This window comes from Clupea harengus, chromosome 6, assembly GCF_900700415.2.
Source record: "Clupea harengus chromosome 6, Ch_v2.0.2, whole genome shotgun sequence".
Taxonomy (NCBI): domain Eukaryota; kingdom Metazoa; phylum Chordata; class Actinopteri; order Clupeiformes; family Clupeidae; genus Clupea; species Clupea harengus.
Genome location: NC_045157.1, coordinates 21369451 through 21394456, shown reverse-complemented (window position 1 = coordinate 21394456; position 25006 = coordinate 21369451). Strand labels below are relative to the sequence as shown.

The 25006-nt window shown below is 44.6% G+C and overlaps 1 protein-coding gene across 1 annotated transcript; it reads right to left on the bottom strand.

Annotated features, from left to right (window-relative positions):
• Positions 1-2989: 2989 nt before the first annotated feature.
• map2k5 (mitogen-activated protein kinase kinase 5) lies at positions 2990-23897 on the bottom strand. The gene is made up of 12 exons (XM_031569365.2): positions 23527-23897; positions 18769-18808; positions 17676-17744; positions 16976-17057; positions 16806-16867; positions 16109-16157; positions 15914-15987; positions 14800-14850; positions 14131-14202; positions 12633-12662; positions 4121-4147; positions 2990-3733 (listed from the first exon to the last, which is right to left on the bottom strand). Exons 1-12 carry the CDS (start codon positions 23676-23678, stop codon positions 3668-3670), a joined length of 774 nt encoding a protein of 257 aa, XP_031425225.1. The 5' UTR covers positions 23679-23897; the 3' UTR covers positions 2990-3667.
• Between the last annotated feature and the right edge of the window lie 1109 nt (positions 23898-25006).

Genomic DNA, 25006 nt, shown 5'->3' with positions numbered 1-25006 from the left:
GATACATGCACCTATTTAAATCAACAACCGAGGCCCCCGCTACCCCCTCTAATCTGCCTGTGTGTCCAAAGGGTCCTGGCTGCTCACATGAATGATATACCATTATAACAGCCAACCCTGCAGCGCTGTGTAAACCCTGGGTTGAGTGTGTGTGTGTGTGTGTGTGTGTGTGTGTGTGTCAGCCATGGTTGGAGAGAGAACACAAACTGAACAATTTGCTCACAACCGGCTCACATCACAGGCACACATGCATGTATTCATTACTGCACCAGAGGGGTAGGCTGACAAGGTGTGTATGTGTGTGTGTGTGCGCGTGTGTGATGGTGGTAGGGTGGTGGTGGGGGGAGGGGAGGGGTGCTTTGCTTTGATGTGTCCTGAGCAAGAGGAGCCACATCGCGGCCCATGATGAAAGCGCCATTGCATTATGCATCCGGGGCCGTCATTACCAGACACTACAGGCCCCCGCACACAAACCCAGGGCCCGCGCTCTCCCTCGCCCAAACAATACGAGCAGTAAATATACATGTAATTGCCAGCCACCAATTATCAGGCAAAATGAGATCAGTAATTACAGCGGTGGAAATGAAGGAGCAGGGCTTATTAGTGTGTCATTTTCCTCTGTTCCACAACAACTACAGAAGCAAAGAGCAGAGGAGGAGAAGGGAGCAGGGTTGTTTTTAAATGCAGAGCAGAGCCTGCAGATGTCTTGAGGACGAGGAATTATGGACTCCTCCACGGCGGGATTTGTGTTGGGAAATGAGATACCCCCAGTGTCCTGCTCTCAGCGCCTCAAATGGGCAGAGCGATCAGCCGCAGCTGGAGAGGGTGGAGAGAGGGAGAGGGAAATGAGGAGAATTAGGGATGTTGAAAAGGGAGAGTAGGAGACAAGGAGGGAGAGACAGACAGCGAGTGAGCCACAGAGACAGGCAGGGCAGCAGAGGACAAAAGCCTCCTCAGTGGCACCCCGCACCCCCCCCTCCACCTCATCTTCCTTCTCCTTCTCCATACTCGTCACTTCACCTTAGTCTCTGGTGACCGTGCTGCCCGCTGTTTATTCATTCCAGCAGTCCCATGGCAACCCCTTCCCGTGGCACCAATATTAATGGCAGACTTCAATAATAACAAAAAAAGACCTCGGCTGACTGTATGCAGCCACGTTCAAATTTCACGAGAACATCTGTCACTCGCCGCACCAGATTTCAACCTGCGCCCGGAGCAATGACACATCTGAAAGATCAGAAATGAAACCATACATAATCACACCACACGCGAAATGAGAGTGTCGTGTGCTGATGCTCGAACTAAATAAATAAACGCGTGCAACATGTTTGATGTTGAAGGACCTGTTTAATTAACTTCATTTTCTCCCACTCAAACCTGCCGTGACCTCGCAGATGACTCTCTCTCTCTCCTTCTCTCTACTCTCTTGCAGTCTCGCCTCGTTTTTTTTGAAAGACCCAGGAGACCTCTCCGACTGCTCGCTGTTCCAGCCGCTTCTGTCCCTCTCACTCCATGTCCACCTCTCTCTGTCTTTCCTTTTCTCTCCATCCCCCCTTTCTCCTGCTCTCAAATCAGCTGAACTGGATTACTCCTCAAACTGGGTCCCAGGGAGCCGGTATCTCTCTCACTCCTTCTCTCTCTCTCTCTCCCTCTTTTTCTCTGTCCCTCTCTCCAACCCTGAAAGTTTTAATTTAGTGCGAGCGTCTCATAAGCCCTTGGTCAGCCGGAATGTAGGTGGCGGCAGGCGAGCTCCCTTGCCTTGGGGAGGAGGGTGGTTGGAGGTGGGGGGTGGGTGGTGGAGAGTCGGCACGGGGTGGGTGATGGTAGAGCGGTTTAGACTGCGCAAGGGCGATGGAGGGAAAACAGTTTGAGTGATGCCTCTGCCGCATGAGTAATGAACAGGTCAGTGAGGTCAACCTATTACAACTGCAAGCGCTTAATTATTAATTACGCACAATCTATAAGTGAAGGGACAAGTTCAGTATGTTTAATGTGTGGCTACACTAGCTGCTCCTCCACACACACACACAAACACACACACATACATTCCTTGTGCTCTCGTGGCATTTTGTTATTAGCACGTGTCAGCAAGTAGTTCAGGCAGAAAGGAGAGAAGAGAAAGGTCCCACTCACATATCTACTAGCATGCACACACACACACACACACACACACACTTGCGCACACACACACTCGCGCGCACACACACACACGCACACACACACACACACACACACACACACACACACACACTCGCGCACACGCGCACACACACACACACACACACACACGCACACACACACTCACTCACACCAGCACAGTCACACACTCATCAGTCATTAATGAAAATGACTTCGTAATTATACGCGCAGGAGTAAAGAGCACATTGAATCAAACAGTTACACAAGTAATCATTTCGCTCAACCACGGTTAAACACTGTGAGACGCCGCTCCCCTAAATTTTCGGTTAAACTGCGGCAAGATTTAGAGTTTAATTAGCGACGTATAAAAATGTGAGATGGCCTAGTTTGAGCAGCTTCCTTTTAGACACTCTCAGAGCCAAGCCACACACAGGAACAAGGAGAGACTTGGTGAGAAAATGTGTCACGCACACTTAAACTGTTCCCCACTGTAAATGAAGTGGAACCTACACAGCATTAAACAAATCCTAAACACAAAACACACTCAATAAAGTTCAGTGGTGCTGCCTGCGTTGTAGATGGGGAGACTGGACAGTAAAACGCAGTCCTAACTGTCCCTGACCCTGGCTGGTGTTAAGTGCTCTGAGTATCCAGGTCGGAAAGTGTGTCAAGGTTTCCAGAGCACATTGCGGTGGATCCACGAGGTCAAGGTTAATGCTACACACCGAGTGGCCTAAACCCCACTGCTGTGAGGCCTGGTCATGCTACATTACCTCTGGGGTGTGTGTGTGTGTGTGTGTGTGTGTGTGTGTGTGTGTGTGTGTGTGTGTGTGTGTGAATCAGTACTCTTCGGATTGCACTGGCATCCGAAATAAAAGTGAACATTCCCTTTGAGTTGGAACTGTTTTGTAAAGGGAGTATTCAATCTTTTACATTTTTTTTTATTAAAAACACATGCTATTGGTGTTTGACAGCCAGTATAGGAGTGTATACTTCAAAGGTTTACAGTATTGCTTCACAGATGGCTTCCAGGCATTAACAGTTTGATGTGTTTATGCCATTCAGCTTTTGTGTGGTGCAGCTTTTACCTCCAACATAATATTCTCAAGTAGTCATCAGGTGTGCACCAAACCCTAAACAACTTACTCTGAATGCAGGAATGCTTTACATCAACGCTTGCACTCACTGGCCTCCATAACCTTGGTGGTTCTTGCACTGTGTTGTATTGCTCTGTTAATTAGTTTCAGTTCCCAGTTCTCAGTTCCTGTACTGCGGCCCTGTCCACAATCAGCCCTCTGTGCCAGTCCTGTACTCTAGTGCCCTGTTTAAGGCTGACCCCTGACCCCTGGTCCCTGTGGCCTAGGCCCGTGCCTTAGCTCTAGCCTTGTGTTCTAGGGAGGCCTGCTATGAGCTCTGTGGCTCAGGGCAGTTATGGGAAGGCAGCGAGCGGAGGCACGGGCGGAGCCGCTCCAGCACCCTGCTTCATTAGGAAACAAAATATAAGCTTTCCACTCCATTAGGGATGACTTTAGGAGCGAAAGCACATAAGCAGCCGACTCACCTCATCAACAATGCACTGCAATAACTGGAGAGGCTAGAACGAGCAAGACAAAAAGGAGACAGAGAGGGGGGGAGTGAAAAAAAACATATTAGACAACAACACACAATTTCCTTACAGTGCTCCGGCAACAAAATCATTAATGCAATAAAAAGGTAGCAATTCAGATTAATCAAACACGCCCCAAAAAGCAGGGGGGGGAAAATCCTGAGAGAAACCATTGTGTGTGAATGTTCTTTATTTCTAACGGCACTTAATCTAATGGCGGCAGTTAAGGAAGCTGGTGTATTATTTTATAGCAAAATGCAATTTGGGGCGAAGCTTAGAACAGGGCATCCAAGCGAGCGAGAGATGCTGCTGTCTGGAGCAAAGGCAAGGAATTACTACATCTCTCCCTCTCAGGAAGCTCATAAAAACACTCACCATTAAAGATCCCTGGTTCTTCTGAATCTGAAAGGCAGAGAAAGAAACAAAAAGAGTGTAAGAGACAGATAGGCTGAGATGGATAGATCAATACACAGATTAATAGATAAATAGAGAGATAAATAGAGATAAAGAAGAGAGTGAGAGAGCCGAGTGAGAGAGAAGGCAATATGTAATTAGCATGTCATAATCAAAATGACTCACTTGGACACATTACGATCACTGAGGGAAAATTATGGCAACCCTGGTGGCAATTTGTGGGCATGTGTTCACGCCATTTACATAATGAAAATACACAAGTGTTAATAGCCCGCTACTCATTTAGCGAGGAGAGAGCAAGGAAGGGAGGCAAGCGCATTAATTTCCAACATGCTCCTCTTCCTCTCTCCCCTCCAGCTCGTGCGGGAGAGCAGAGTGGGGAGAACCATGGGCACTGGGGTGTGTCTCGAGGAGGAGACTGGGGCCGACTAGAATGCAAAGGCATTGTACTTTTTGCTTGTTTTGATGCTTTGCTGATGGGACTGCAGTCCTTAAATGTAAAAAAAATGTATTCTGTAATTGCATTTCTTAATTTGCCAGAATGGTGTCCTTGGATGCTGTGCAAAAAAGTGTGGGCACATTAAGGCACCCAGTCACTTGGGGTGACCCATTATTTTGTGTGGCTCTAAGATTTTTCAAGGGAGTTGATGCATTGAAGTGAACCCCAAAGAGAAACATAATGTTTTTTTTTCCTCTTTAAGTCCTCTTTATGGCTGTGATCGATAATGCTCCTAGAACATACTTCTCTGAACTCCGGAGATAAAGAGAGTTCTGGGAGTGTAGGTTCTGTGACAAGCCTAATCTCACATTCCATAAAAAAATATATATATATATTTTCCAATACCTGACTAATGTCTTACTTATGATATGTTATAAAGCTATTTGCAAAAGTTTACGGGGAAAAAAACACACTTGACAAGTGGGTAGAGAGAAAATCCCTTTTGACGATCAAATGTGTACTCCATGTGTGTGCATTTTCACTGTAGAAGTGATTCCATAGACCCCATTCTATTCTCCGAGGGAATATTAAGGAAAGAGCTTGGGAAGGACCCATTTGAGTGTTTTTATAATAACAGTGTTATTTCTCATTTCTGTTCATATTAGCCCACTCAATGAGTGTTACGCCCTGTATCGGCCCCTGCATCAATCATTAAACAGATTTCACTCAAAGTAACTTGGATTACTTTTAGATCTGTGTCTTCAGGGCTTAAGAAAACAGCAGCTCAAAAATAAATGGAGATGTTTGCATAAAACATATTGAGCACATCAAACTGTAATCTATTTAAACTACTGAAGGGAAACAATGATATAAAAAATAAAAACGATGATGAAAAAAACACAACCTAAAAAAGAACACAGTCAGAAAGCGCAAAGGGAACAAATCAATCAGGAGGCGATTCGCTGGCGGCTGTATACACATCACATCAAGTCTAGTGTCTTCAAAGATTTTTAGAGCGAATAAAAAAAAAAAAAAAAAACAACAACAACAATGACAAAAAAACTCCATTAACTCCTGACAAAGAATGCAAATTAATCACAACATGGGGTGAAACTGAATTAAAAGAGCCTTTTTATAATCAATGGCAAGGCGGGGATGAAAAACCCAGCGCTCTGGATCGCTGGCTCAACCTAACTGGCTCACAGGGCTAAACAAGGGCCTGGCTATGACGCCAAACCCAGGCATGGGGTCCCTTTGTTGGGGCACCTGACAGCCCCTCACCCCCTCTGGCTCCACCCTTCCCTACTCCTCCAATGCCCTTCAAAGTCTCCTGCACCTACCCTCGCGTCTTGGCAAAACAAATTGGCACCAGATTTGTGCTAATCTCAGGTGCATGCAATGCGTCTCCGAGGCTGCGTGCACTAGCGTGGCGTAGCGTAGCGTGTCTTAGCACCCCGGCCGACGCGGGGCAGGCTGCAGACAGATGCGCGAGGCTGCATAAATGACAGCTTCGGCCCGAGGACGCGTGCTCGTGCGCTGGCTGCTGCGCGCTCCGACTCAGCCCGCAGGTGAACTGTCTGCAGCGCCATATGGAGCAGGGAAAATTAACAACGAGATGGAAATCACTGCAGCAGCAGGGAGTCTCCCTTCCCTCTCTCCAGCCACCAAATGAAAATTAAAGATGCAAGGCAGAGAAGGAAAGAGAGAGAAAAAGAGAAACAGACAGAGAGGGAGAGAGACAGAGAGAGAGAGAGGGTGGAAGAAGCAATAAATTAATGGGGTGTGAAAACATGCAACGCTCCAGCACAGTGCCTGTGGCTCTATTTGCCAAGAGAGAGAGGGGAAAAAAAAGATGTTTCTTATTTTCCTCACACTTCCGGTCATTTGTGGACAAATTACTGATCACACATCAAAATCCTTAAAAAGTGGCGGTGGTCCCCACTCTAAAAAGACATAACCATCGAATTACAACGTCCTTAGTTTTTGAGCTCTATCTATATCTATATACAATATTGAAGTCATTAGGCCTAATTTGTTTGGGAGGAGTGGAGGAGCATCCCCCTAACTGGACATCCTCCGCTGCATGTGCAGGGGTGATACCCCATATTGTGTATGGAGCAGAAACACTCTTTCTGTCCATCTGACTTCTCTGGAAGACAAACACAACCACATGGACATGTGACACTCCTGATTTCTCAGAAGCACAGTAAGGACTCATTCAGTATAGAACAACAGCTAGGCTATAAACAATGCACAGCTGTTTACAATGAGAATATGTTCCTCTACCTTTTCTTATTGTACGTCAGCCAGTAGTACAGTTAAGTTAGTGACAAAAGTTCTCATCACTGCACTATACAACGCGCTGGAAAGTATAGCAAGCCTTTACAGTACCTTCAACGTGTTCAAGTGTCATGCAGTGCCCTTGTCTGGTTCAGTGCATGTACTGAAAATGTACTGGAATTATCCGAATCATGTTTGATTTGCTCGAAGTAGGAAATATCCATTAATTCTGAGCCCTTGTTCAGTGAAAAGGTCATAATCAAAGGACCATAATAAATATTACATTACATCACTAAAATGACCCTGAGTACCACAAGCGTGTTGCTAAACAGCACCTGAATAAAGATGGACAACATCTAGTGATATCCAGATAACACAAGAGCAGGGATGGAGCGATCACATCTCTTGTGTTATTATTCAATGTTTGTGCACAGGCCTGCACTCGGAGAGCGAATACATTAGTTTATGTAATAATACATGCTGGATTAGCATGATAATGGCAGCGTTAATAGCAGTTGCAGGAGCGGAGAGAGTGAAAGCACTTTGAAATGAGACATGCCCCAGGCTCTCCCAACCCTCTCTCTCTCTTTCACACACACACACATGCGTGCACACACAAAGAGTAGTGTGTTCCCCTCTATCAGGCAAACAATCACAATCTCTCTCTCTCACACACACACACACACACACACACACACACACACACACACACAACCAGAGGAAGGACAGAGACCGTTTTCTATGCTTAAACAACAGACATCCTACTCATCTTAGGACCATGTCTAAAGACAAGGCATTAAAATACAATCCCCATGAAAATGATTAATTGTGCACAAAATTACACACTCAAGGCATCAATGGTCTTGCTGACATACATTAATATGAAGCTCCCTGAAGGGCCATTACAACCAATTATTACCATTTAGAAAACATATTATCCAAATGTTCTCTCTATTGGCTCAAACTAAAATGAAAGGCTTGTGTTACAGTCCCTAAGCTTCTCATCAAAGGGCAGTTACTCTTTTGGCATGGCCTGTCCTAGGTGATCTCTTTAATACTTATTTTTTACCAAAGGGGGCTAATATGTTGAATAATGCCCAATAATGTGGTCCTCAGCATGCTAAAAGAGGTGACTAATGTCACTGCCTGAAGATGGCTAAATAAACACAACAGCAGTACACTCAAATCTCAGTCCCAACAGTCTCTTACATGACTTGAGAATAAGTTGGTATACTAACACCACAAGCGCACCGTCATGGATGCACAACGCTGTAACGGCTTGAATGGCTAAACCAAAACAAAGGTCTAAGATGCTTTATACAACAGCCAGCCACAGCTACAATGGCAAAGCCACTGAAATTTCTAAACACGTGTTGTATATTTCATGTTGCCTGTAGAGGTACAGGTACATTATCTCCAAGGTAAACAGCTTTGCAATTCCAAGAATGGGATAAGCAAAACAAATCCCCAGTTAGTATCCAATTAAAAAGCTGATGAGATTCACAAATCCACTGGGTCATCTGCAAAAGTCAGTCCTCATGAGCAATAGTAGAAAGCTTGAGGGGTTGTGAATAGATGCATGAGTACTATTGGTTGTGTTCTGTATCTGTGCCTGAGGAGTTATTCAAAAATTATACAACGAATATGAGAATTGTAAAAAATAAATAAATAAATAAAAAGCATCGATTGTTTCATAAATCATAAAAACACTCCGACCAACTGGTATAACACCCTGGTATAACACCACTCAGTCACACCCTTGCAGTAATCTTCGCCAGGGTTGAACTGAACCATCTGATTGAGGGCCGACAATACTCAGCCAGTTAGCCTTTTTACAGCTATCTTCGCTAGGCTTGAATGGAGCCATTGGTCATCAGTCAACCCCTTTCAGCGACGACTGTCACCGGGTTTGAATTGACCGATCGCGAAACTCCTCCCTAGAACGGCCCTCGTCCAATCATACCTTAGCAACCGCTACTAAGAGAAGAAGGTCCGACAACTTTGAGGTCTGAGCAGCATGGTGAAGCAGTGTGCTTACGGGACTTTTAGATCTGACACAGAGATTAGAGGGATGCGTGTTTTTTCCCCGCATTTCCAAAGCCCAAAACACAAGAGGAAAGGTGCCGGCGGTGGATTAAACAGTGTGGGAGACCCCACTCCCACCTCAATATATCGAAAAACACACATATGTCTGCTCCAAAGTAAATGAAGCTGCTTGCAGCTACAGGGTTCCCGCGGGTCCTTAAAAAGTCTTAAAATGTCTTAAATTAAAATTCGGGTAATTAAGGTCTTAAATTGTCTTAAATTTCACGTAAAGTTGCTGTAGGTATTAATTTTTTTGCCGGTGCGCTTAATGACGATGAGAAAGCACAGTGGCGCATCGTAAAACATCTAATAGTTGATTAATTTAGTATTGTGTGAATTGAGTCTCCGCAATTTAATAGCTGTTTACGGTACGTCGGCTACAGACGCTGACGTCAGGCTGCGTGTCGCCATTACGCGGTTGTCGATGTGAGGTTCAAAATGCAAAGAAGATGGGTAAGTGCAACGCAGATTTCGGTGCCTGAGCAAATTGAACACGGTCGCTAGGCAGATTCCGTGGGGCACATGTAAAACTGCCCCAGCTCCCAATGTAAACTTTGTCCTGTGTCGCTCACGCTCATTGGTGTTTTCATAGCAACAGTCTTATGACAGTGAAGAGCATGCAGCATTTCACAGAGCAAGCACAAACAGAACTAGCCAATCAACCTTTTAACAGAGAAAATACCGAAAGGTAAACGGTCAAAAGTGTGACTGTATTTCGCACAAAAAGATTAAAACATTGCGACGTGCAGCAAATGCAACAAAACAATTGCGTGAAAAGAGGGGAGAGAAGGCAAGAGTCAACGGCAGATCAGCAACCGAAGACTGAAAAATAAACGGAGATGACAGCTAAAGGTAGTCTCTTAAAGGGGCAGTACACATTTTCTCGTACTCAGTGTGTTCAAGTAACAAGATTAACTATAAACAATATAGAAAAGATAGGTATAAACAAATCATAAAATGGTGAAATTTCATGAAATAAATGCAAACAAAATAAGACTCCAATAATACTATTTTTGCAAAAGAAGTTTGAAGCTGTTTTTTGTATTTATTTATATTTATTTAAGTATACTATAAACTGTTGTTTACAGTTAATATAATGTTCATAGTTTGAAGTTAAAAAGTTTGAAGCTGTAGTTGGAAGCCAAGTGTTTTGTATGTATTTATATTTATAATATACTTTAAACAGTTAATATATTGTTCAATTTGAAGAAAAAAAATTGCCTTGGCAATAAAAAAAGCCTTTCTTTAATGTCGTCAATCGTCGCTTTGTGCTTTAAAAAAAGTATCGGTTCAGGCACCGTTTATGCACCGGTATCATTTTAAAAGTATCGGTTTAGCACCGGTATCGGAAAAAACCCAAACGATACCCATCCCTACTAAAGACGATACAAGTTCAGTGATTTCCATTGTAGGAGGCAATAAATTGAGTATTCCAAAGAAATTGTGACATTTTTGGGTCTTAAATTATATTTGTTGAGGTCTTAAAAAGGTCTTAAAAAGCATTAAATTTTACTTTTGAAATGGTGCAAGAACCCTGAGCTAGCTATGATATCTATCTAGCGAACTACGCTATCGCTAGGTATGATAACTAACTGTCTAGTTGAGAGAACATCCCCAAACAGTTATGGTTCATGACAACTTGTATTATTACCACTACAAGTACATAACTAGTCTCTCCAACTAAAGTGTTAATGTTAAAATCAAAATGTTACCGTCAAAATGTTAATGTTACCGTCTGTAAAATTGCACTCTGAGCTATCCTAGCTGGCGATAGCAAACGCCAGCATTGAACAGAACTTTTAACGAACACTTTGTATTTATGCTTGATACAACATTGAACAGAACTTTTAACGAACACTTTGTATTTATGCTGCTGGCGTTTGCTATCTCTGGCCAGGATAGCTCAGCGTCCAATTTTACAGACGTAACATCAACATCGCTAGCTAGGATAGCTCAGCGTGCAATTTTACAGACGTAACATCAACATCGCTAGCTAGGATAGCTCAGTGTGCAATTTTACAGACGGTAACATTAACATTTTGATTTTAACATTAACACTTTAGTTGGAGAGACTAGCTCGAGCTTAACATACTGTATCAATGTTGAACAAAAGGCCATTATGAAGTTGTTTTATTTTAATCTTTGTGGCATTTTGTGAATGGGCAACCTACTCCTGAGTATCCCAAGGTATGCATAAGGCACAACCTGAGACCAATAACCTGGCGATCTGATACAAAGCCATAGCATTACATCAGGATCATCATTTTACAAGCAAGTTATCACTACAGTGACTGTGAAATACTTTCAGCAACATGCACACACATCCCTTGAACAATAACGTCACTAGCAGCTATCTTGATCCACACTGGTACGTTACTGTACTGTTCTCTAGATTGTCACCATCCTAGCTAGCTAGATCGATAGATACCTCCAGTACCAGAGTGTCTCGCCAGAGACGGAATAAATAATAAGAATAAAGAATCTTTGTAGGTTATTAGCTAGCTTGAAATATTATATACAGATCTTACCCAGTGGTGAAATAACATGACTAGTCTACAAGGTTTGTGCTGGTTGCATTTAATGAAGAGGTCGTGGGGTTTCTCATTTTTTTTATTGAGACCTGTATACTTTTGCTTCGATTATTGTTGTGTCCACTTCGTTGTTGATCTTAATATTTTGGATATCCTTCCACTGCATATTGCAGTCCCTTTTGCCTTGATCTGGAGGATATCGTGGAGGTATTACTCCAAAAATCATCACTCACACTGACAGCTATAGCGCTTGTCCCCGTACTCGCCATGGCTTTTAGCTTGACAGTTCCGGGAATTGTGTCGGACGTAGCAACAGTAACTAAGGGGGCGGGGCCCTGGCGATCGGTCAATTGATGACCATCTGATTGAGGGTCGAGGGCGCTAACCATTGTCCTACGGTCAGAGAATAAGAATTATCGCAGAAATATTATTTGAAGTTGATACAACCTATACGACGACCATTACGTCATAATTGCGTTAGGCTTCATAGCTTGTGATGTGATTTTTATGCAACCGATTAGCTAACTTGGCTAACGTTAGCCATACTGTTGTCTAAAGATGGGATAACCTCTTCCTACAGGAGACATTTCCGTCTAGCAGTTAGCCAGGACTTACGTTTCTCTTTACCAGCCAGCAACACGTGTTTGTACTACAAATATTACATTTTGGTGCAGCTCTAGTCTACTAACTACTTATGTGCCCAGCTACTTATCTGCTAGCACGTTGTAACGTTGATTGTCAACTGAAAATAAAGTAGCTGGCACCCCCAGTTTGCCTCTCTACAGACACTCAATCAGTTTCCTACGCGTTTCAGACCAAGTTAACTATAACAATTTACCTGACGCTGGACCTTGGGTGGGCAACTTGCGCCTACCTATACCTCATTCTTGATTGTATTTGATCTTGCTCAAAGTGGATTACTGGAATTAAAATAAAGACTCCCTCACTAAAGCTGACATTAACTATCTACTGTCAAGTGCATTCTGCTCCTTGATTTTAGATTATCGTTATCGCCCTTGTTAACCATTAATATCAATATGAGATCAATGTAACAAAAGTACACAAATGTAGGCTACATTGCCACATGCCATTAGGCAGGGTGTTCAAATTGATTTCAGAAAGAAAGGTTTACACTCACCTGTGGATATGGGAATGTGCCCAGGGCTAACTGTGAACAAAGAAATTAAGAGACATTTTAAAAACCCTATGTCATAAATGCATGGCTGGGGCCACTTTGCTGATGAGCAATTACACAATTACTGGTTAAAAAAAAAAAATCTAGGCCTACTAAAAACACAAACAAACAGTAATTCTGACCAAGTGTTAACAAAATCATTTAGGTTCAGTTTTAATCTATAGATGACAGCATCTGATGGCTTAAGAAAAAGATTTTGAATGGCTCAATGCCCATTCCCATGTATTGAGCTCCTGAAAAGAAAACCACAGCAATTAGTTAATAACTAAACCAGAACCCCCTGAAGAGATGAAGGATGTTTGGGTGCAGACAGATTTAAGGCAAAGCTAGCAGCTGCAGTAAACCTGAAGAGGAACATCACTGACATCCACAGTCTGAGCAAGAAAAAGTCTTAGATCTCGACTAGCCTCACTCAGTTTATTATCACCATCATTCTTATTACATTACAGGGCGACATTCAGCTTCAATCTTTAGATTGATCCAGATGAGTGACAGTGACATTCAGAGGCCATTTCATTTAGCTTAATATGAGGAGCCTTGGACCACTCCCTCATGATCATATCAATAATGTTGACCGATACTTTTCAACATTTACATCAATTACTATTAGAGTTGTGATAATATCTTCTGGTATTGATAAACACTAGTGGGTGGGAGGCAGTCATTTATCAGAGCTGTGGCCAGTCCTGACAGTAACAGATTGATAATCAATAATGCCAAAGAGAACTACTAGCATGCTGAAATTAGAATGCTATTTCAAAAGACGACCTTACTGGGGTACTATGACAAGAACCACCCACCCTGAAGGATCTCACTCACTCTCACACACACACACACACACACACACACACACGGTTGGAGCATGGACTGGTATGTGGAGGTACAGTAGGCATGGCGCGAGAGTGCAGGGCTCTAATTACTGGGAGTTCTATTGGCTGGGTGATTGATGGCGCTCTGCCACACTGACTCCCAATCTCAGCATCACCCATGCTCACCAGGCCACCGCTGCTACTAGAAGCAGCGCAAAACTGTTACAGAAACATGGCATGTGCTGAGGAAAGGCATAGGGCAGAAGGTGAAACACACTATGTGTACGTCAGTGATAAAGAGAAATCAGAGAGATGAGATAGTGAAAGAGCAGAGAAAGAGAGAGAGAGAGAGAGAGAGAGAGAACTGTTAGAGCCGAGCCCTTTATGGAAGTCAGTGGGAGCTCCTAAGAGTGATCCATGCATTGCTGTGGGCCAACATCTGTTTGGACAGCCTGCCCACAGGGAATGGAAGCTCAGCTCACCACACGCTACCAGTCCCAGTGATCGACAACAGCAGGGCACCATTGTTTCTATGGCAGTCAACTGTGTCATGAACGAGGCACGCGTGCACATTGTTTCAGATATGAAGTGCTCACTGTAACCTTCACTGAGACAAAGCAGGGCAAATTTACCTCCATTAATGAGATGCCAACGCTCCAGACGTCGGAGTGGATGCCATACTGCTCCCCCGATATCCGCTCAGGCTGAGGGGAAGGAACACCATGAATGGTTACACACTACCTAACTCCTTTTTACATGAACAGGATCGGCATACTTATAGTTATATTTGTTTCTGTGGCTACACTCATGCATGTAGGGTGTAGGTGTAAATATGTAGTCGCAGTATGCTTCTCCCTGTACCTGAATACACAGGAGTGTGCACAGGGGTGTGCATCAGTGGCTCTGACTTTGCAGAGAGTGAGTGAGTAATAATGTCCTGCTGCTTTACTCTGATCTGATCGGTATTAAAAAAAGTCCAGCACAGCCGCAGGAGTTCACAGCACTGTTTTATCCTGGGCTTAATCTAAGGGTCTGTCCTAATTATATGTGAGCGGGTAGCAGCACAGCTCTTGATAAGAGGGGTAATTTATTTAGTGCAGCATGTGGCCCAGCAAGGCTAAACACTACAAAGGGGGAATGTAGCATCGTTCCATTTACAAGCAACACAACCAGAACACCTGCTGTGCTACTGATGGAGGGGAGAGGGCAGAGGAGTGGCAACAAACCCTCTTCACTTAATGACTATTAACTATCGTTGGTTTTGGGCTGAAAAAAGCACGAGGAATATGAGTTATACTTACAGCCATATAGGCATTAGTTCCCACGTATGTTTTAGCGATGGAGTTCACCAACTGAAAGAAAAAATTAAATTAAAGACAATATTAGCATTTTTTCATCAGTCTGAAAGGCCATCCGGACTGACAGCATTCACCACACAGGACTTGCACTATAGTGATGCAATGTCACAGTGAGCACAAGTACATCAGTATAGAAGAAAACAAATATAGACAACAAAAAAATACTGAATTTGATCTTGCAGTGCATCGTGGCTCTGTAAACATATACTCAACCCAGAAAGGGGAAAATGGGGGGGGTGGGTCAGCGTTCAGATCAGACACCTGCATCTGAAATGTATAGACTGTTATTGTGTCGGCCGCCCCTCTCACATACATGCTAAGAGTCCGCTGGGACAGGCGCTATGAAATGGGGCAAACAGTGGAGATTTCATGGATAGTGCTGACAGGAGGGGGGGAGTGCTGTGGGGTGGGGGGCAGTAATGAGAGGTGCTCCCCTGGTGGCACACTTCTATTTGGCTGGGGAGGGTCTAGCACAGGGACTCTCCTGCCTCCTGCACGAGACGTTGGGGGGGGTTCTGGCACCACACGCCCGCATTCAGTCCCCCTTCCAGGGGTCATCGTCAGCGTGGATCTCGGAGGAGAAACAGGGCGGTGAGAATTAATTAGAACTGGTGGGCATGTGGAGAGTGATGGGTGGCTATTGTTGCTCTCCACTGTTTATTGAGGTGGCAAGCCTGTCCCAAATGTCGCAGAATGCAACACCCCCTCTCCAACGCTCTCAGTCTTTGCCATTGTCTCTCAGACAAGCCCTGGCCACGGCCTCAGATGCATATCAATGAGGCGGCAGCATTGACTGTGAATGGAGTAATTACAACAGCTGGATCGGTTTGAGCCACGGAGGCATTGCAATCTGAGGTACAACGGGAGGGGGGGTGTCAAGCTATGGGAGGGAGGCAGTCCCAGGAGGGTCCTCTGGATCATGATTTGAGCGTGAATAAAAGGACTCTGACAGGCAAATGCTGGTCTGATTGTCAGAGGCTATCACATTTCCCTGACAGGCCACGCTCATCGACACACGCTCAGAGACACAAACTCAGAGACAGGGAGGGGGACATACTTGCGTGCTGACTCCAAAGTCGCAGAGCTTCACTTGTCCTCTTGTGTTCACCAGCATGTTTGAAGGTTTGACGTCTATGGGGACAGACATGGGGGGGGGGGGGGGCAAGCAGATGGTAAGTGACCACACAAATGAGCAGATATAGAAGACGATACACGTTATTATGAACAATAATGTAATATAACCGCCGCTTACCTCTGTGCAAAATCTTTAAGCTCCACAAGTATGTAAGTCCCTTGACCACCTGTTTTGGAAGTTGCAGAAAGGCAAGGAATAGTACAAGAGAATGTATTTATCGTCTCAAAAAACATGTTGTCTATAGGCCGCTTCACAGAATGGCAGATCCCTTGCTCTGCTATTTGCTAAAGTGAAACAGACCACTGAATGTAACTGGAGTCAAAAGACAGATTGAGAGGAATAGCTGAAAGCCCAATTCCACAAGTGCACCTCCTGGGTGCCTTTATCCAGATAATTAAGTGGTCTGAGTAGGTGGGTGTTAAGGGTGGGGTGCTGTGCATCAGAATTAACGCTAACTAAATAGCTAAATAGCCATTAATGTTTGATTAAGAGCGGGGATGAAAGTAACGGCTGGAGGAGAGGATAATGAAGGCTGAAAATCACAAAAACAATAGATCACAAAAGCATTACGTGCGATGAGTGCAAAACCTCTTCTGGGTTTCGCAAAACCTCTTCTGGGTTTCGCAGAACCAGAGGATCCCACCAAGTTGGTTCTCAACACTCTGTATGCAAGTGAAGCAAACCTCTCCAGTCATTCAACACGCAGTAGCGTTCAGATGGTAGATAGAGGAGGAGAGCACAATGAGGGCTTCTGGAGTGTGAGGTGACATGATGCTATCCAAAAACAGCGTGCAGGGGCACAAGGGATACTCACGGCCACAGCGATCCGGCCTAACACATGCTCTGGCGCTCTCCTGTATACATCCAGTGAACCCCCTGCAAGACAATACAGTGTCACTGAACACCTATTCGCTTCATGCACCAGAATTGCAATGACATGGGAGAGCCAGTATGGAGACATCCAAGCTGTTCAGTGGTGCTCACCATCCATAAACTCTGTGCAGATGGATATCCTGTTCTCCACAAAGAAGGCGCTGTAGAATGTGATGATGTACGGCGAATCGCACTGCAGCGAGAAACAGGCAAAACTCACAGGTTTACGCCTTCCTCTCTTATACGAGACGCACACACATCTTCTAATAACACCACACCCAATTACAAGGAATCTACTAATATTCAAATAGTTACAGTGATGTAAATTGGAATTAGACTGAGACTGTGTGAAGTAAACATCAAGTTTTTGACCCTAGCAGGACCACTCCTGGGTACAAGCATAGTGTGGATGGTGGTGACATGGGACGTGTTCTGTGCTAGTTGCTTTCCTACTGATGGTGTGATGGCTGGTTTCCTGCACTGGGAAGAGGTGGATAAGGGAGGTAAGCAGTAAGCAGCTCTGAATTATTGAACAGGACTGCAAAGAGCCCGACACCTCCCAGCCCAGTGTGCCACCAGCCACACCAAACGGCTAATGGTTCAAAGCTAGCTTCAGCTACAGGGCATCACCACAAGCTACATCAGGACTGGTGCAGGAAAAGGGGTTGCAAAGTGAATAGAAACATTTCCAAATGAGAGAACACTTTTAATACTGAACTATTATGGTATAAGTACACTACTACTAATACGAATCTATAAAGGGGCAAAGGCATTCAATCTAAAACAAAGCATGCTGGAGAGAAGACCTCACCTTGTAGAGAATTTCAAGCTCTGACATGATCTGTTTCTGCAGCTCCACTGTGATATCCAAAGGGATGACCTGTAGTGCAGAGGAACAGTAGTCGCTAAAACACTATGAAAAGACCTGTAGTCCCACAGTCCATGCACAGACTGAGGAGATGGGACAATGACCCATTTTTATGATATGCCATACTGTATTTGGAACACTGATTTGATACCAAGATCTGTTTTACATATACCAATAATACAATGTTATCTTTTCCATAAAACATTTCGCAAAATGTTTCAATTCTGCCTGCTTGTTTAGTGAACAACCTTGAGGAGAATGGCAACCAGTAATGTATACCCTGCCTAACTAGAACTGGGCAGCACATTAGATTAGCTGTCACATTTAGAAACCATTGATTACAGGTAGTGAGAGCCCACGTTTAAAGCTCATTCAAAGGAGATCACTTACACGACAGGGCAAATGAGAGAGCTTAGTTTAGCAAGACAGGTCCCAGAGGCAACAAGTAGCAAGGAAGTGGATAGAGAGATAAAGGGAGAGAGGGCAATCGACAGCAGAGGAAGGGAAGGACGAATGAAAACGAGGGAACGAAAAGGGGTCAGTCAGCAGTGAGAGAAGGAACTGAATGCCAGATAAAAGAGCATCCTAGACCTCAAGCTGAACAGAGAGTCAGGCACAGGAAATGTACATTTCTTCTTTGGTGGCTTCCAATCAGCAGGCCTCTATTAAGGTCCAACAGGGCACCGCGGCCATTTGTCACTATCTGCCATGGAGGTCTCTGCCTGTTTACAGCGGGAGACTCAGGGAGACAAATGTGCCAGTCACAGGTCACATTAAAATCCCCCCGTCTTAATTCACTCCTAATCTCACAGGCACGCTTCCAAGGGTACAAGGTCAGGAGCAGATAGAGGAGCGTGGAGACAATCAGTCTGATGGTGCTGCTGACCACAGTGGCAATGAAGACGTGGCGGACATTTTGTTTGATTTGTCTTATGGCCAAAGCAGCGAAGCAGACGCCAGGAGATTACGTCCTTTCTTCTGTAAATTGGGGGGAAAAACATCAAGGGAACCACAAGAGAGTAGGGGTCAGGCTTACCTTCACTGCTAAAACCCTCTTGCCCACGACATGGTAAGCCCTGTTAAGACAAAAATATCATTACTTCCTATAATTATAGTTTTTATGCAACATAAGCCTTTTGATTTAGAAACACCATGACCTGCACCATGATTATGACACAAAGACAGTGGTACTTATTCATCAACATTTACTGATTTACTAAGATTTACTGATAGGTGTACATCAATGTGAAACACAAGCATTGTAAACTTTCAACAGTTATCTACGCAGCACTGAGAGAACACTACCAAGTATAGCCTTCTGTGAAGGCTGAGGAAGGGAAGGCACAACTTCGCTCTGGTATGGTAATTACGTGCAATCAATAGCCAGCTAAATGTGTCTAACTGAGAGACTGCACCTGCATTGTGATGCCCTTAGATAAGGACTTGTCACATGTTGAGAAGGTCACCTGCCCTGCTCTGTAGCCTACATAACATCAGCATATTTAGAGGCCCTTTGCTGATCACAACAGCCTGGCTTCTGTTTGAGTTTTCCCAGACGGGTTTCAGATGTCAGGCATATTAACGGGCAAAGACGCAATGATTTAATTATGATGTCCCGTTAATCCAGACCGCTAGCTTAGGTTACGGGCCGGGGCAGTGGGCAAGAGCTTGGTTTACATAACCCACGCCTTTGCCCCTGCCATCACCTGATCTTCCAATGGGACAGCTGCTCAGTAAGAGCCGTGCACCAGACTGTTCCCCCCCCGTCAACCCGCGTCATTTGTTTACCGCAGGTCTACGGCGGCCCGGTGCCGCTCTCCCGCGGCGTAGGCAGTGGGCCTCTTCACAGGCCAGTAGAGTGATTAATGCCGAGTAGATTGGGGGATCCAGTTACACAGTCAGACACCTCCAAAGCAGCCGAGGGCTTTAATTAATGACGTCTTTAAGTGGGTAGACCAGTAAATACCCACATTTAGGGCAAAGACATAAAGATCTTGGGACTGCTCTTCAAGGTTGCTCTTGTTTTTTTTTTATTGGATTTTTGTGTATCAGAAAATACTCCAATAGTGTTTTACACCACCTTCACTTTTTTGGTTTCTCTAAGGATGTTGAAACCTTTCAGTCAGGACAAAAACTCAAGTCCTTTCCACCGTCCTTGGGCCTACCACTTTCCCCATCTTCAATTTAGCACATTCATGTTCCCACATTTGTAACATGTCCTACCTGATGTCCTTGAGAATTCATGTTGTTAAGTTAATAGTTCCTAGGTGCATTACAACTGTTTAACACTGGAGCACGGAGAGCCAAGTAGAGCACCCTCTCGTTTTATTTCGGGGATTATTCAAGCCTTTATTTGACAGGACAGTAGAGAAAGAGACAGAAATTGAGTGTGGAATCGAGGGGGAGAGGGATCGAAATACGGGTCGGAACCCAGGAGCCCGCTGGTGCTTAGTGTGGGGCACCCTCTGTAACAAATAGCATGTGACTCCTATTCCTAATCTTGTGGAAATTATGGAAATGACATTCCAAGATTACCACTGAGTGTCTTGTTTGGTGCATGCGAGTGTATTTACTAAACACTGAAATCCATGTATTTAATGATCCATTGTATTCAATTTCAAGCTTTTTAAGTTTTGGATCACAAGTTTTGGACATAAACCTAATAACTGTAATTTGATTGAGGAAGCCTGAAATGACCCCTTGAACAGCCTATGAAACTTGCTTTTACATCTAACGTGATGTCTTACTTTTCCTTGAAGCTGCAATCAACATCAGTTAAACAAGACATCTGCTTGTTAATTAAGACCAGTGGAAGATGTTAATTGAGACAGTGATGATGGTGTAGTGTCTCATGTTAATCACTGAAAGTAAAGTTTCTGATAGTCACTGGGTACCGATTCAAGCCCTTGATAACAGCAGAGAACATTGATAACAGTATTTGAATTTAACATGTCCCCATATGGACAGAAAAATTATTATTTCATTAGGGATAAAGGACAAAATTCCTTCTGATGACACTTGCTGTATCTAATCTGAAGTACCGTAGCTCAACAATATTAACAACAGTTAAGACAAGCTCAAGCCACCATCACCTGGAGAGATGCTTGCCATAAGTGGCCGATAACTAAAGGGTTCAACCATGGACTGTCCCTAAACCTGGCATGGTCAGACAGGGGAGAGTGAGTTACTGTGACAGGCCTGCCACCCAGGGCAAGGTTATCCAGACGGCGGTGTCCTGACCCCCGGTAAACACGTCCCATCCGCTGTATCTTATTTACACTCAAGCCCATGCTGTAATGAAAGCTCCGTCATGCACTATTCATGGCCAGCGGCTGAGAATCATGGCCGCACTCACAGACGCCAACTTGGGTTACCGGCAGCTCCCAGACCTCACCTCCCTCACCTGAGACGACCAACACAGGACCCACACGTGATGGAAAGAGAAGAGAAGAGAGGAGAGGGAGAAAGGGAAGGGGAACAAGAGTGAAAGGAGGGGGCTTCAAATACCAACCACAAAAGTAAGAGCAGTGGCAGCTAGCATGTGGTATGAAATTAAATCTTTTGGGGGAACAGGTCTGAACAGGCGTTCATTCAAATGCCAGTCAAACTGGGCATGTGTAACGCATCAGTGAGCAAATGCAATGGGCCATGACAGCAGATCCTTCTGAGCGAGATATCTAGCCTGTCCAAAGGGCACAACCCTACGCAGGGTGACGTGTGCTGAAATTCTGTATGAGTGTAACGAAACTCCTCTGATATCATGCCATCAGCGCAACTGACAAACATCAAAGGTGTCATTGGTGTTGAACTACCTCTCAGCTCCATGAGCACAGTGTCCAAGAGAGCAGAGGGTTGAAAAGGTAAGAAGGCTAACGGGAGCCATTTCCAGAGGCCACATGTCCAAGATGCACCTTCAAGTACTGAATCACGAGAAAGAAACGCATGCCGTACGAAACTGAACGCTGACCTATGTTTGCATGCTCCTGAGTGGAGCTGTTTTGTGCAGACACGAGGGCAGGAGAAAGAAAGGAGTGTGTATGTGTGTGTGAGCGTGTCGCACGTTTGAGGTTGTCAAAGACAACCTTATCAACTCTTCAGGCCTTGACATGTAATAACACTACAGTGGGAGGCATGGGTTAGGTTAAAGCCCAATAGAAAAGCTGAGCGATTTATTTTATAAAGGAAAAGCAATTTAAGCTTATACCCAAGGCACCTTGCTCTTTCAAAAAAAGGAAAAAAAAATCCATGCATGTTTGACGGTCAAAGTGGTTTGTGTTTTACATTAACCAAAAGTGTTTAGAGTGGAGGTGGTTGAGGACAGGGGACTCTGGAACAGAGATGGATGGCAACCAGAGGGCAGCCGACCCCTGGGTCAGATCTGGCCCTAAGCTGGTGCGGACCCGGGCAACCAACGTCGGGTCAAGGCCAGACCCGTTGGCAAGCTGTCTGGGCAGCCGAGCCTCCTGTTTCCCAGCTGTGAGTCTGGGTGGACGTCTACATTTCACCCCACTGTTTTTTTGTGAACCTGCTAACCTAAGCACCCTGCTACGGGCAGACATGCACGTATACACACATATACCCAATGAGTGCCTGTCTAGCATCGAGCTTAAATACACAATCTTTTGTCTTGTTTGTTTTTTAATCGACAGAGGTGGTATGTCCCCTATACTGCCACCAACCTCTACCAAACAAATAATTCTTTACCATCACACTTGAAGGATGTCGGAAACCACATATCCCCAAACAACTCCCAAGTCATTTGTTGAGTATCTTATTTAACCTGTGACAGAGTGCTCATTCACTCAAAACATAACATCAAAAGTGCCTCGTGTGCACCCTAGCAAGAAATTGTTCAAAAGCATTCACAATAGAAAAAATAAAAAATAAAATCAGCACTTTTTCCCTCTGCCCCATCATAAAAATGGGTAGCTGGACCGGTCCGTGTGGCTTTTCTGCTGAGCTTGATTGATTTAAAAGTTGTCTCGGTTGCAATATTGGCTTTTTAGGGCACGGTTTAACGGATTTCCACCACCACTGCCAGAGTGACCACCTTAATTTTTTCCATCTCTATTCCTCCCCGTCAATGAACATATCACATGGATGAAATGAACGAAGTTCCCCCTACAGTGAAAGGCAGCCGGCCCAGGGAAGGAGAGGCATGACAGCGCCTGAAAGCGAGCCGTGGCATGCTGAGGTCCCCCGCATCAAACTTAATAAATAAATAACTAAAGGCCAACCGCACTGATGTGGAGTCAAGGCCAGCCTGAGAGGTGATCAATACTTCAATCTCAATAAAGTATTTCGATACTGGGTAGAAATGGTGTTGAGGGGGCGGGGGATAGAGATTTGAGCGTGGCGACCTGCGCCACCCTGTCGCGCTGCCCGTGCCAGGCTCGTATATCACTGTAGTAATAGAAATGGGCTGTGACGCGCAACCTGCAAGGAGGAGACACGCATAACAACTCCCATTCCTCAACTTCAAAATCAATACCGCATACCATTTTGGCAACCTTCATGTCATGAAATAAATAATACAATGAAGGCCTGAGACAAAATGACAGACCCACATCTCCTGTAGAGCCTCCTATATGAGACAGTGAAATGTATTATATATAAATAGTAAGAAAACAGAACTTAGTTACGCAAAGAAAGGTCACTTCTGCTTTCATTTAACTGCATGCAACTATTGCTGGATATTTCACTGTCTGTCTTTCTGGTAAAGTTGCATATTAAAAAAGAATACATCTAGGGGATTCATAAAGGGGCGCATTTCACAGAAGCCCAGCAGACTTACTTGTACACAGTGCCACCATTTCCATGTCCCAGCTGCTCCTGGTACTGAATGTCTTGCTCATTTATCTGTGAAAGCATATAGAGATAAATAATCAGCAGATGCCACTGCAGGCTGAGAAATATCAGAGGCAGAAAAATGCTACTCGCAGCCATAAACAACTAGGCAGGCGCTCAGGTCATTTGAAGTTCAGCAGCGGGAGAAGAGGGGAGGATCAATACAACATTTGCTGTCCAATTTATAAGAGGACAATGGTGTGGCAGCGAGTGATGGAAAGCTTAATGACGATTTGTTTGAGTCCCTTGTTACCTTCGACTTTGATAAAAGGTGTCAAAAATCGCACAACACAATGTGGCCCGTACTGACACTGAGAGACTACACTGAGACTGGATAATTATCTGTTCCCTCACGTCAGTGTGATTGACAGGACTGGTTTTTCTATCTCTCTAGAACAGAATGTATCCAGTAGGGTCCACAAAATTATTTTAGTATTTCATGCTAAACTTGTGCATTTGCGCAAAAATAGATCACATCCAAACAGGTCTAGTAAAAATTGATATAATCAATAATATCACAGTCCAAGGCCAAATGTGAGGAAAGGGTTATTTGTGCTAAAAGGTGGAATACTAAACAAGTGCTTCAGAGTTGCCACAGGGCCAGTTCATTTCCAGCTATATAAAACAATGTCCTCAAACATAAGTCAAGCCAAGTGCCCGCCACTGTCACTTCATCGATACTGACCCCTACACCCAAACAATTGCCATTTTGGCAGCATGACAGATATTAGATAAATATTTATACCATATAACCTGAGCCAATAAATCTACTTTAGGGCACTACTTGTAGCCAAAAGCACTTGTCAATATCTGAAGAGAGGGGCATGTTTTGCTCCTTGGCCTCCGGTTGATATGAAGTCAATGTGAGATTGTCACAGCTCATTTTGGAGGGCAGGGGCCAAAGGGTGGGTGGAGGGGGAAAAATAGCCCCTTCCAATTGAGGCCCATTGATTGGGTTAAAGTGTGTTGTTGTGTGGAGAGGGGGGCCACTTGTCAGTTGTCAGGATGCGCAGTTGCAACAGCTCTATTAGTTCATCACGTTACAGGTGACACAGGGGAACCGGCTCGCTTAATTGTCTCCCTGACACACTCCGGCTTCCAAATGGCCCTGATGCTTCCAGAGAGGGGGAGCAAGTCTGTGTGTGTCTGTGTGTGTCTGTGTCTGTGTGTGTGTCTGTGTGTGTGTCTGTGTGTGTGTGTCTGTGTGTGTGTGTCTGTGTGTGTGTGTGTCTGTGTGTGTGTCTGTGTGTGTGTCTGTGTGTGTGTCTGTGTGTGTGTCTCTGTGTGTCTGTGTGTGTCTGTGTCTGTGTGTGTCTGTGTGTGTCTGTGTGTGTCTGTGTGTGTGTCTGTGTGTGTCTGTGTGTGTCTGTGTGTGTCTGTGTGTGTCTGTGTGTGTCTGTGTCTGTGTGTGTGTGTGTGTGTGTGTG